Raw genomic sequence first — 14,540 nt, 5'->3', positions numbered from 1 at the left:
TAGGATAAAGTGTGATAAGTCACAGAGTTTTGTGGGAGCACATAAGAGAGGTTTCTAAGGTTTGCGCAGTCAGAGAAGGATTCCTAGAAAAAATTCTATTTAAGTGCAGTCTTGAAAGACAATGATTATATTCTAACAAAGTAGGTGAACTGGAACATTATTGTAAGTGGAACGGGTAAGAGTGGATGATCAGATGGAGTACTTTCCAGTATTTGAAGTGTATCTTAAGTGAAGAGTAGAAGTTTTTCTTGGTTTGTGTTGGAGATCATTTTAGATAAAAGGAGCAACAGTATGTGCAAAGACACTCTAGGGTAAAAGACTGACTCATGAGGGAATTGCAACAACTGTCGTTGGGTATTTGGTATTTCCTGGGCTTGTGAGTGAAATTGTTGGGAGGTGAGGTATGAAAGGTAGAGAGAGGCCAGATTCTGGGAGTTTGAACTTTGTGTTGTATACACATGCTAGGTTTATCTTACCATTACTTTATAAATTAAAAAGAAAAAATAGAAAGAAGAAATAGAGTCAAGAGGTTTAATGAAGAATGTTCACATCCATTTTGAGGAAAGACAGTATATTTGCTGATGTATTTTTAGCTGAAATGTTGTATGTTATTCTAGAAAAAAAAACTCATACTTAAAATCCAAATTTATGCCTAGGTTGAGAATGACAAATAATATTCACATTTCTTTTGTACTTTTAGCAACCTGGAAGCTTTTCTAGCTGGTCTGGTAGTGTCCTCATGGATGATAGCGTGTCTAATACTCTAAATAGCCTCGAGGAGCACACTAGTGAGCTTTACAGTATGGATGAAAATCAAACTCTGTCTGCTCAGCAGAATTCACCCACAAAGTTCCTGGCCGTAGAGGCAAATGCTGTGCTGTCCTCTCTACAGACCATCCCAGAATTTGCAGAGACTCTAGAACTTATTGAATCTGTAAGTTTGAAATTGTGAGATTATTGAAAGCTCAATTTTAGTTACATGGTTTCATGTTCAGAAACTTAGTTTAAGGGACACTGACCAGTTTTATTTTAAGCATTCCTTCATATGTCATGCTTAATTTTGTTGATTTTTTTGTGGTGGCTTTTGGCATAAAAGATTGTATCTATATCTCAAGTATGTACTGTGTCTAAAATTTTTAAATATTAAAGTGTAACAATTTGTTTTTTATTATACAAGTTGTATAAGTTATATTAGAGTTGGAAACTAGAGGAAACTGTAAAGAAGAAAAATCCTCATAGCCCAGAGTTAATTTCAAGCATTTTCTTTCAGGCTGTATTCTGTACATATAAAACATACATATATACATATATTTTTAAACTGAAATGTACTCTTATATATTATGTTTATGGATTTTTTTACATTATGTCATGAGCATGTCTTTGTTTTCTTAACTGTTTTTTAAACTTCAGTTTTATCCTTTCATATGAATGTAACAAAATTTATTTACTCAGTATACTATTATTGAACACTTAGATGGTATCCAATTTTTTAGTATGGAAAATTGCAGAGCATATTATGTAAACTTATGTAAAATCGTGATTATTTCCATTTTGAAGATGTTCCATATACATTTCCAAATGAATTTATGGAATTTGGTAGTATTTTTCTGATATAGAATAGAGTGTGCAGTTTTATGAAGAATTGTACTCTTTGATAATAACTTAAAAATAATTTATTTTTATTTAAAATACTGTGATACTATTCCTTAGCTACTGAGTTGGATGAAATGTTATTTAGGATGTTTGAAACTGGCATTGTAGTGAAACCATAATCTGTTCCTTTCAAATGGTCTTTCTTAAAAAAAAAAAAAAAAAAAAGAGGGAAAGCCTATTTCTCCTAATAAAAAATGAGTAACTTTGTGAAAGTCATCTTTCTATGTTCAGTGTCAGATTTAACTAGTTTATAGCATTAACTTAAGAATTTATTTTATTGCAGGATCCGGTAGCATGGAGCGATGTTACGAGTTTTGATCTTTCTGATGCTGCTGCTTCTCCTGTCAAGTCCACCCCCGTCAAACTAATGCGAATTCAACACAATGAAGGATCCATGGAATGTCAATTTAATGTCAGTCTTGTACTTGAAGGGAAAAAAACCAGTTGTAACGGTGCAGACAGTGAAGCTGTGCCTATAACGTCCCCACATGTGGCCAAGTTTAGCACTCCGCCCACCATCCTCAGGAAGAAGAGAAGAATGCGAGTGGCGCAGTCCCCAGGCAGGGGACAGAGCGAGGCCCCCGTCGGTGATGGCGGTGGTGCAGCACTGAAGCTCACTCCGGTGAAAACACTACCGTTTTCTCCTTCACAGGTAGTCGTGTTGTGTTTATGTTTCCCAATGTTGATGAGCTCCCATTACATTAGATCTTTAATATCCTTACTAACAGTTTGTTGTTTTGATAACACATAAAAATGGATACGGTATTTAAATATATACGTAAGAGTGGTAAGCTCTGGTAGATCAGAAGGTATCTCATAAAGTGTAGTAGTTGCATTGTAGTATCTTACAATTTTAGAGCTAAAAGGGATGTTTTAGGCGAGTAGTTACACATCTTTACGGGACTCATGAGAAAATAGGCCCAGAAAGGTAAAATGGTTTGCCCAAAGTTGTCTGATGGCAGAACTGAGACTGAGATCCAGTTTCCTGGTTAACTGTTCAACAGGTATCAGGTATATGTCCATAGACCACTACTGACTGGAGGAATTTCATGTGTCTGAAGGTTTTCTAAGGATGTCAGGGCAAACTGTATCTCTTATTTTATACTATCTTTCTTAATGAATACTGTGTTCCAGGCTGTGTGCTAAACACTTTTCTTACAGCAACTCAGTTAATCCTCTTCCAAAAAACCTTAGGAGGTAGGTGGAATGAAATTCAGAAGTTAAGCAGTTTGTCCACAGTCAGTTGGTAAGAGGATGGAGCTGAAAGTGTTGTTGAAAGTGTCTTGATAGAGGTTAAAAAATTTTACAGGAAAAGAAGGAAATCAAATAAACTTGGAGGATGATGAGATATTACTGAAGGTGTATTTTGATGCTGGGAAGATTAGGAGGATCTGGCTGTATACAAGCACTGTGTTCTCTGAAAATTAAATCCCCCCGTGCTGCAGGGGATGCCACTGACATGGACTACAGTTTGAATAGTTGCATTTCCCAGCATCACCCCACTTCTTAGAGTTACAAAGCATCCTGAGGAAGGTGACACGGGGTTGGGCACCCCAGCAATTTTCTATTTTTGGAGTTTTGAACACTAGCAATTTTTGTTGAAGTATAAATTCTAAGGTGGAAAGTGGCTGGGAAGGTTGAGTAATGATAATAGACCTTTTATCCCATACCAGTGAACTTGAATTTTATCCTATAACTGATGGGCGTCATTGCAAGGTTTTGAGAGGGTTTGACTGCTAATCTTAGGGTTAAGTATATTACAAATATTAGGAGCTGGAAGTGATAGAGCTAGAATTCATTTCAGTTATAAGTAGCCTTAAAGTAATTTCCACTTCTTCCTACCACTGCTTCTCTTCTGTTGCCTACAAAAATAGTATTTCATGGTTATATGTAAGTTAAGATTCAGTGAGTAAATTGTGTCATTTGGAAAATGGGTTTTTGATAGCAATTCTGGCTACTCCAAAATTCTGAGCTGTATTTTAGGGAGGCAAATTTTCTAGACAGCTGTATTATCAGCAAAGCATGATTATTGTTTTCTGAATTCAAAGTATTCTCATAGAAAAGGACACTTAAGATTGATTAATAAAGACATTTATTAATAAAATATTAAAAATTTCCAGTTACACTGCTCTATGAATCTGTTACACTTAATAGTTTCTGTAAATTCCTATTTGATAATACACTGTTTTAAAATTGTTGTACTGTGTTTTGTAACTTTTGAATATTTGTTAAACAGCTATTCCTTGAATGCCTATTATGTGCTAAACACTTAAAAGAGCTGAGGAGGTGGGGCACCAGGGTGGCTCAGTTGGTTAAGTGTCTGACTTCTGCTCAGGTCATGATCTCGCAGTTTGTGAGTTCAAGCCCCGCGTCGGGCTCTGTGCTGACAACTCAGAGCCTGGAGCCTGCTTCGGATTCTGTGTCTCCCTCTCTCTCTCAAAAATAAACATTTAAAAAAAAAACTGAGGAGGCAGTGATGAACACAATAAAGATTCCTGCCCTCATGGAGCTTAATTTTCAGAGAGTGGAATGTACATGAAATATTATTGATAATTCGATTCTAAAAGGAATTTGAAAATATCTTTGAAAATCCTATCAGTTTAATATTTGTATAGGGATTTTAATATTCTAGAAATTGTCTTTAAAATCTTTTTTTTAGTTTTTCAACACATGCCCTGGAAATGAACAAATTAACATAGAAAATCCTTCATTTACATCAACCCCTATTTGTGGGCAGAAAGTTCTTATTACTACTCCTCTTCATAAGGAAACAACCCCCAAAGATCAAAAGGAAAATGTAGGGTAAGTAGTATTAAATAATTGTATTACAGAAAACGGGAAGCACGGTTTTAAGAGTAGATTGGTGGGGTGCCTGGCTGCCTCAGTTGGTGAAGCATGTGACTCTTCATCTTGGAGTCATCATTCAAACCCCATGTTAGGTACAGAGCTTACTTAAAAATATATAATAAAGATGATCCTGTTTTTAAAAAATAGGTTAGCTTTTTGTCCTCTTATGTATGTACATATTCTAATCCCTATTCATATAGGACTTAGAATTGAAAAAAAAGATCATAACCTCATGTTTCGTCCTTAGTGAAATAAGCTAAATGTAGTGGAAAACTTTCATATGAAGCAAAACAACATTTTTAGTACTTTTGCTACATTTGTCCTATTTTAAGATGATTGATTGTAGTAAGAATTAGTTTAGGCAAGCATACTTTCAAATACTCCTAGAATGTTTAAATAAAGCATGTGTATATGCAAGAAAAATTTAGTGTAATGTTTTTATCATGGCTTTGCCTTCCTTAACTCGTAAAATCAAATTTTGACTATAACAAATATCTAAATGATTGCCTAGGTTTAGAACACCTACTATTAGAAGGTCTATATTGGGTACCACACCGAGAACTCCTACTCCTTTTAAGAATGCACTTGCTGCTCAGGAGAAAAAATATGGACCTCTTAAAATTGTGGTATGTATGTTCTTTTTAATTTTAAGACTTTCCCTAATTTTAATAAAATACAACTTTTGATATTTATCTTTGATATTTTATATTTTAAAAAAGATATGCCCTGAAATTGAATAAGTTTGAATTTGTTGTGTTAATTTTTTTCCTTGACTTATAAATAAACCTTTGCTTGGCTTGTTTTGAATTCATACTTTTTTTTTAATTATATCATCTAGAAAAAGCAAATCAAATGTCACTTGAACCCTTAATGTTAAAACCCACCTTTTAGTAGTTTCTGTGGTGGTTACCTACAGTAGAATAAAATAATTGTAATATTTTGCTACATAAGCACTTTCCTAATAATACTTATGACTCTGATCAGGCTCAGTTTTCTGTTTAATGGAATCAAAACACACATCTCAGAGGGTTATTTCTGAAGATAAAAAAGAATAGTACAAATAAAGGGGTTGGTGCTAAGTTTCAAGTAGTATGTACTTAGTTGCTCTTGGTATTTTAATAGTAGTGGTAGCGATCATATTTCATAAATGGAGGTGGGAAGTATCATCTGTGCTTCTGCCTTTATATTGTCAACTGCAAAGTATGTTAGATGAGTTATGGGTATTTTAATTCTAGACAGATGAAGATTTCTGACATATTAGGTTCATTAGAAATAAAATATTTTTAAATTATTGGTCACTTCTAGGAAACTTTAGTTATGTTCTATTTTTGGTCATATTTTGGGTAGATTCACTCATTAAATTTTGGTTTATTTGATTTAATCAGTTTTCCACCAAAAGGGATGTCACACTCTCAAATCTTCTGCTCTTGTCCCACTTTTGAAATACTGGTTTAGAGGGTATATAGTAGGACTGATGTACTAACTTGTAAGCTTTTTTTTAAGATTTAAGTTAATAAATGTGTGTGTATGTATCCCACAATTTTTAATATTTGTGTAGTATACCATTGTATGGAATTACCTAGTTGATCTGACTAAAGTTGATCATTTAAAATTTCATCATGAATTCAAGAAATAATTGATTGAGCGCCTAATAGGTGCCAGGCCCTGAGCTAGGCTTTGGGGATATAATGTTGAACCTCTCAGGTATGGTGCCTGCCTTCATAGGAGTGTGTAGCCTAATTGGAAGTTACACAAATAAACAATGAGTTGAAGGCATAAGAATTCTGTAGTGCCTCAGAGTCATTTGGTCAACATATAAATTGAGTAAAATTGTTATTTTGATAATAGTACATGAGGGGGCACCTGGGTGGCCCAGTTGGTTAAACTTTGGACACTTGATTTTGGCTCAGATCATGATCTTCTGTTTCCTAGGTTTGAGTCCCATATTGGGCTCTGCGCTGACAGTGTGGACCTGTTTGGATTTCTTTCTCTCTCTAACCCTAACCCTAAATCTGGCTCTCGCTCTCTCGTTCTCTCTTAAAATAAATAAATAAACATTTAAGAAAATAATAGTGCATGAGCAATTAGGTTTAAAATCCCTGTCAGTTTGTTCTTATTTGGGAAGAATTTATCCATAGGCAAAACAAATGATTTTCATCAGCAATTTAAGATGAAAAGAAAGTAATGATTTAATAATTACAATTTCTAAAATATCCGTATGCTCATACATTTGTTTATAGCAAGCTTTTTCATTCCTCCTCCTTTTCCAGTTATTATTTACTTAATATCTACTATATGCTAATCGTTTATTTTTCTAATGTATCTTATGAGTCACGTGCACTTCTTAGAGATGGCTCTGGAATTTTAATCTGGTACACCTTAAGTATCTGTTGCTTTCTTAATAAACATTGATTCTTCTAATGTTCATTGAAAATCACTCAAAAGACTAAAAACTTTGGAAGTCCTTTAAATATAAATCTAAATTTTGGTATTATCTAACCTGAGAAGTATTAAATACAGTAATTCTTTTCTTTGTCACATTAGGACAATTAAGAGAATAATTCATGGTAGCGAATAAATTCATCTGTGTCTTAGTCACTTCTCTAGGATATTTGTATTCTTAAGAAGGAAAAACAAATTACAGATTTTTAAGAGCACCTAATCTATGTTCTTTGTGAAATGTAATCTTTAGTGTAATGTAAGCCTAAGGCTAGGTGTACAAAAATATATACAAAGATGAAAAAGATGTACTCACTGCTTTTAAGTAGCTCACACATTTAGTGGTAAGAAAAATGTGTTAACTAGTGATTACATGCTATATGATAAATACAATAAAAATAGAATGAGAGCTAGTGTGTCCCAATTTGTTCTGTATTTCCTATTTTTATATAAAAGTATTTGGGAAATAATATCTTAGCTATTTAATTCTGAGGGTCCTGATTGAAGCAGAAACTACAATAGATTCCCCAAGAGGAAGATTTTTGTTTGGTAGCCTTGAGTGAAGAAAGTGCCACACTTCATTCAGTGCTTGCAACGTGCAGAATTATTTTTGCCATAAAACTGATTAGTTAAATTCATTCAGTTTATGTATCTATAGGGACTGGGAGAAAATTATGCCAATAATGAAAGAGTATAAAAGATGGGTTTCTATATATGGGGGGAAAAGGAATTGCTATAAGAGACTTTTTAATAACACTTTTAAAAACAATTTAGTCACAGCCACTTGCCTTCTTGGAAGAAGATATTCGGGAAGTTTTAAAAGAAGAAACTGGAACAGACATATTCCTCAAAGAGGAAGATGAGCCTGCTTACAAAAGCTGCAAACAGGAGGTAATCTGTTAGTGGTATTGTTAATAAAAGTCTTTATTTCATTTATTATTTATTTGTTTGTTTTTTAATTATAGTTTATTGACAAGTTGGTTTCCATATAACACCCAGTGCTCATCCCAAGTGTCCTCCTCCATGTCCATTATCCATTCTCCCCTCTGCCCCAAGTCTTTATTTTAAAAATAAAAGTGACTTTACCATAATATTTGTATTGTAAATTATTCATTCTAGCATACAACTTCTATAAAGAAAGTCAGAAAATCACTGGTCTTAGATAATTGGGAAAAAGAAGAACCAGGGACTCAACTGTTGACCGAAGACATTTCAGACATGCAGGTTTGTAAAGAATTGTTTTGTTGTTATTGTTAAGATGGTTGCTTGAAGATCTAGTGGTTCTTGTTTCTTACTCGTTGTGTGGTTAGTTCACTAGAGATTTATAGCTCTATAAATTTAGTATTTATTATTCTGCTTCATTCAGAGAGAAACTATGAACTGTAAAGAATATTTTATTTACTTCCTTGCCTTTTATATTTGTTTTGAGAAGTGTTCACTCTCTTACATATAATGTCAAAAAATGGTAGTCCTGGAGTTAAATTTCAGTATTTGTCTTGGGCTAATTTCTGAAATTTTTAACTTTACTACATTACTAGAAATTTTATTGGAGCCAAAAGCTTTCTTGGAGGGAAATGAGCAGGGCTGCCCCTGCCACGTACTCATGAGTCCCTCTGTCTGCCTCCAGTTTTGAATTCTTTTTTTTTTTCCTCTTTCTTTTTTCTCTCTTAGTCAGAAAATATATTTACAACATCTTTATTAATGATACCATTATTGGAAATACATGACAATAGGTGCAACTTGACTCCTGAAAAACAAGATATAAATTCAATCAACAAAACATATACACTTAATAAAAAGAAACCAAATCCTAACACTTCTAAAGTTGTCACATTGGAAAAGAATCTTCAGGTATGAATTTATAAGTTTCTTTCAGTGATTTTTATTGTTGTTTATTCAATTACCACTTTGGACTTATCACAAATTATACTTTTTCTTTTAAAATTCAAAATTGTCTATGGTAGTAACTAAACATTGACCATTATTTAGTCACTCAAACTAGATTTGGGTTTTTGAGAGACTCCGTCATCAGGGCACATATAAACTAAACAATTGGAGTTGTAGCCAGAATCTCCTCTGGTGATTTCTGAAGCACTATTTAATTTTTAAAATAAAGATATCTAAGTTTTCATCTGGCACTTCTTCTCCTGTTACAAATATGTGTAGCCCTAATTGTTATGAAAGGGTAAGTGGTTGAATCAGTTTCAGCTTGATTTTGTTGGCATAATTGTTTCCAGTGAACTTTTTGGCTCAGAAGTTGTAAAACAAAATTCTTTTTTATGTTGCTATACAGCCATTATGTCGCTGTAAATGAAGCCTGGAAAATTTTTTACTACGTTATCTTAAGAATTCAACCCAGATAATTTGAGAGGTCATTGAGGAGGAAGTTTTCTTCTTTCTACCCCAGTGACTGCAGCCCTAGCGTTCCTGACATAAAGCAGTCCTTGAAAACATCTTTGGCAATCCCATGTGGCCACCTCGTCTCTGTCTTTAGCTGCCACTCCTCAAAGAGCCATGAAGCACATTCTTTCAATCCATTTAAAGTGATTTGATTTCCCAGTGTTTAACAGAACTTTTCCGGAAAATATGTAATATGGCAGGCCACAACTATATTGTAGTAGTCTTTTTAATAAGAAAAGAAAACCTATGAAACAAACACAGACTTGATCTTCTGTTATGAATGTGTTTCCTAATTTGCAAAACATAAAGCATTCTCAGCTCATTTTTTGACATTGCATCCTTTAAATCTTTTGCAAAATTTTGAAGCAATAAAGACTGACATTTCTCTACATGTTAAGACTGATTTGATTTGGGGGGAGTTGTGGGTAGAAAAACCTTTAATGTAAACAATATAAATAGCTAAAAAACATGAACTATGAAAAAGTAAAAAGATGGACTTAAGAAAATTGACCATAAATATTTCGGTATGTATTTTTAAAACGTTGTTTAATAAAAAGAATCACAATACCATTGTCAAAACATGTTTACAGTGATTACTTATCATTAAATCCAATTGCTTGAAATAATTGACTTTTAAAAGTGTAATTGTGAAGTGGAATAGATAATCATTTTAGTAATTTTCACATCACTATTAATATTTCCTTCAGTCAAATTGCGAATGGGAAACAGTGGTTTATGGGAAGACAGAAGACCAACTTATCATGACCGAACAAGCAAGAAGATATTTGAGTACTTACACAGCTGCCAGCAGCACTTCAAGAGCCCTCGTACTGTGACTGTTATTAAAATTGATGAAATGCTCCACTCTCTTACTATATTTTTTACTAAATTAGGTTACAATGAAATTTTTGTCAAGTAATTGTTTTTAAAGTTTTTATACAACACTAAAATAGTTTGTATCATTTTTCATATTGGGGAGGCAGAACAGCCCAGCCACTTAAGTAAGGGGTAGGTAATTTCATAGTTTATTTTTTTAAGAAATGAGATTTTAAAAAAATGTTTTTAAAGAAAAAGATGGGAAAACCATATTAGAATGTTACAGATATCCTAAAAGGAAATTCTCACATATTTTCTTCACAAGATGTATGTTGCTATTCTCTTGATGCTGCAGTTTTGTTACAGATCGGCTTATGAGTATGTATGACTTCTGTGTTAGTCCCTGCATGAGGAGCACGCATGGTTTCTATGAAGTACTTTTGCCTATGGACCAATGTACTTAGGCTGCCATTTACAAACAATTCAGTGGGAAAAAATTGAAAAGGAGAGAAAGTTGCACTACTAATTTTTGGTGTTTTTCAAAAACAATAAAATTAACTACAGTGTTAAACCTATTTATTTGAGCATAGTTCTGGAAACGAAAAGCATTGAAAAGGGGTTTTTTCCTTATTAGTAAAGAATCAGTATTTTCTTCATAAATCTCAGAGAGCTGAGAGTTTTTTTGAATGTATTGTACAGTATGTAGGAGCAAGAAGACTTTGTAAATTGAAAAGAAGTCTTTTTATAATTTATTTTCATTTTTAAAGCTTAAATGTAGATATTTATACCTATACAGGGTGTCTAGAAGCCAATGTTGTTTCCTGTTATTTACAGCTAACATAGTAAAGAGCAATTTTGACTGTTAAGTATGAACCAGTAGTAAGTTATAGCTGCAAAGAATACAGTATCTTTACTGTGTGTCACATCTACCTAAATATTGCACTATGCCCTTTAAATCATGTTGGTTATAAAATAGTTCTAAAAATGTACTAAATAATAATTTAATATTTTCTTTTTAAATTATATGGGGGGTCACATAAATTAATCTGGTGATTTGTATATGTGTTTAAAATTTTTGCATTTTGTTTAAACAAATAATATGGTACTTTGGTCCCTAAAAACAGTCTGCACTTAGAAGTTTATTATATTTACTCAGTGTTTCAGAAGTAAGAGAACGTTATCTTTTATTTATAAAAATATTTTGTCCTTTTATAAATGTTCTGTGTTTCTCTACAGGTTACAACAGTTGCTTCAGTTGCCTGTTTTAGGTGTTTGCACTTGTTTCTTTTTTGAAAGAATGTCTTTATTTGCTTTTGTGTAGAGATTTTATGTACTTTTTTTTGAGACATATAATGGTGTGCTGTCAACTTAAACACTGACAGGCAAATAGAATTGTACACTGTAGTTGTAATTATTTATAATTGACACACTCTCTCCCTCTCCACTCCTGAAGTATGCTGCTATAGAAAATAGCAGAATCGGCTTGCTGCTATGAGAGAAGGAAAGAGCCACCACCACTTGCACTGTGTGAAAAGGTAAAAAGCAAATGATGGCAAGTTTTCAAGTTAACTTAATGGAATCAACCATTACCAGGCAAATTCTTGCAGATGCCAAAATACTATGCCTTAAAACAAAGCTTAAGACTTTCTTATGTTTTTATGTTAATAGAAATGGTAATACTAAGCATTTGAATTCCTAGCTCTTTGAACAGTAGACCTAAAAGCGTTTTAAGCTATTTAAATCCACTTGCTCATTTTTGCATATTATATGTAGTGAGAAGTAATGAAAATGTATGGTACTAAGATTATGCCTTGTTGATAACAAATAGGTGAACCAATTTGAATCTCCTTAGCGTGTTTGTTAAGTATGTTGATTGCTTTCTAATTAGTGAACTTCTCACAGAAATACCACTTTATAAAACCAATGATTATAGCAAAATCATACTGGATCATTTCAATTGCAGTTACTTTGAACTAATAGCACATAATGGTTTTTGTTTGTTTGTTTGTTTGTTTTAATGTAGCCCATAGCCCTTAGCTGGTTTAGATGTACATAGTCTCCAATCACCAAAGTATAATATCTTGGAAGAGCTATATTTTTTTAAAGCATAATTTTTCTAGAGCATTAAAGTATCCCATGTGTAATATATTGCAGATAAGCCTGGGCTTCTTGGACATAGAACATATTTGGGTTGGTATTGGTTGAATCCGTTAGTTAACTGCTTTGTTGCTTTTTGCAAGAAGATTTTTAATCTTAAACATGGCAGGCATCTTAAGTCACCTTTATACTGTTGTGCTCATTTGAATTTCTTTCAATATGTTATAAAAATGCCAGACATACATGTAGCAGCCATACTTGCATGGAAACTGACTACACATATATAATACTGCATTTTGATTTAAGGTAATACAGCGATTACCCTGACTAAATTGAGTTTTTTGATGTATGGGAAAACTTTCTAATGTAAGAGAATCTTGCATACACTGTTGACTATTAACATCCATAATAAAGCATCTGTGTACAAGCTGACTTGGCATTCCTCATTTCACTTTGGTTTTGTGTTTTATGATGTTAATTGAATCCTTAAGGAGATGACCCAACATTCTGTTCTTAGACTTTTTTTCTTCCTTTAGGACTTCCTGTACAGGTAAGTAGAAATCCTTACACAGTCTTGTTCAGAACCATATTTTCATCTGCTTTTAGGCATTTCCATAGGACTCTTCTGTCAGTTCCTTAAATGCAATGTGTTCTTTTTTCCCAACTTGGAACTACCTTTCCTTTCCTTTTTCTTTCTTAGTGGTGTTGCCTTTTCTTCCATCACCCATTGAAAAGTCTCCTACCTCTTTCCCCTCCCCTCATTGAAATCTATTGTACACTTCTCAGCCTACATAAAGCCATTGCTCTAATTCCATTCCTTCATCTCTTACTTGGATTATTTCCATTCTATAGAAATATCAAGAGATTGTGCTAGTGACATCAGGTGACACCTGCAAGGCCAATGGTCCCACAGTCAGGTCTGTGCAGTGTTACATTGCCTCAGTGAATTTGTCACCATCTAGATTTTACCTTTAGCTTTCTAGGCTTAGAAATCTGATGGATTAACCCACCAAAAAATGAGTTTACCCTTTAGTAGAATGCTTATCTCAAATGTGCAAGACTGATGCATAAAAGTAGAATGCCAATCTATTAATTTACAGTGTGAAATACAACTACTGAGAGGGTGAAGCATATTCTCTTCTATGTAAGCATAAAGAAACAAGTAACAAAAATCACGTAGAGGAGTGCCTGGGTGGCTCAGTCCGTTAAGTGTCTGAGTTTTGATTTCAGCTCAGGTCATGATCCCATAGTTTGTGAGTTCAAGTCCTACGTTGGGGCTGTCAGCATAGAGCCTGCTTGGGATTCTCTATCTCCTCTCTTTGCCCCTCCCTTGCTCTCTCTCTCTCTTGATCTCTATCTCTGTCTCAAAATAAATGAACTTAAAAATCACATAGATCTGATCACATATCTTCTATGGTCTATTGACAACCTTAATAAAAATAATTTTCCTTTACTTCCTAACATAGACCTGGTGAATTGGATCTCCCAAGAACATGTATGGGCATGCTTCTGTCTCCATGCCTGTGTTTGTCATGTTTTCTCTCCATGATTGCTCATCCTTGAAGACACAGATCTGTGAATCACTTCTTGATTATCCTAGTGCTTCCATGAAACTTTCCCACTAGACTTTGTTTTGAAGAGTGGAGATTGCTATTTATAGCTCCTTGTCTAGCATGGTGCTTAGAAAATCTCAGTAAGTGTTAAATTGAAAGCATTTTAAAAAATTAGTCATGACTATCAGGGAATATTAACCATACTTTATACAACAGAATATAAATAGCTTTGGTTTCTTAGTTATCTCCATGAATAGTCAATTCATTGACTACACTTATAGTCAATAAACTATCATTTTGTTAAAATCTTTTAGCTAATTTTATAACCATGCAATTTTCTACTTGGTTTATGGAGCTATAGAGTGATAGGTTTGCCAGCCAATCAGACCTTTAATTATAATGTAAAACAGATGGTAGTTTTTACAGAGGTACTTCCCACTCTGTGAAAAGTGAAAATTTATTTTTAATTAAGTAGTGGAGGGTAAAATGAACCAAGTGAAATTCCATCGTAACATTATACTTTCCTCTTCACAGGCATTGTTTTTTTAATGAATAGATATGGTCAAGAATATGTGAAATATATCAGTAGAAAACCAAGGTAAAGTATGCCAGAAAAAAATTATTTATGGCTGACATGGAAAGTGAATGTTTTGAAAACTTTTTAGTGTCTTGGTATTAGTACTTATTAAAAGCTGTTGCATTTGAGCAAACTCAGTATGGAAAACAGTGTTCTCT

At 33.4% G+C, this 14,540-nt stretch overlaps 1 protein-coding gene across 1 annotated transcript in view; it reads left to right on the top strand.

Moving 5' to 3' along the window:
• Nucleotides 1-12,684, top strand: part of MYBL1 (MYB proto-oncogene like 1) — a 38,729-nt gene extending 26,045 nt beyond the window's left edge. Inside the window, exons 9-16 of the mRNA XM_029923921.1 lie at nucleotides 701-934; nucleotides 1,937-2,305; nucleotides 4,313-4,455; nucleotides 5,012-5,126; nucleotides 7,714-7,830; nucleotides 8,059-8,163; nucleotides 8,611-8,790; nucleotides 10,047-12,684. Coding sequence (XP_029779781.1) covers nucleotides 701-934; nucleotides 1,937-2,305; nucleotides 4,313-4,455; nucleotides 5,012-5,126; nucleotides 7,714-7,830; nucleotides 8,059-8,163; nucleotides 8,611-8,790; nucleotides 10,047-10,175 — 1,392 coding nt within the window. The 3' untranslated portion in view covers nucleotides 10,176-12,684. The remainder of the gene's footprint in view (nucleotides 1-700; nucleotides 935-1,936; nucleotides 2,306-4,312; nucleotides 4,456-5,011; nucleotides 5,127-7,713; nucleotides 7,831-8,058; nucleotides 8,164-8,610; nucleotides 8,791-10,046) is intronic.
• Nucleotides 12,685-14,540: the final 1,856 nt, after the last annotated feature.

The sequence above is a fragment of the Suricata suricatta genome, chromosome 15 (genome assembly GCF_006229205.1).
Source record: "Suricata suricatta isolate VVHF042 chromosome 15, meerkat_22Aug2017_6uvM2_HiC, whole genome shotgun sequence".
Classification (NCBI taxonomy): domain Eukaryota; kingdom Metazoa; phylum Chordata; class Mammalia; order Carnivora; family Herpestidae; genus Suricata; species Suricata suricatta.
Note: the sequence above shows the minus strand (reverse complement) of the source record. Positions and strands in the feature narration are given on the sequence as shown.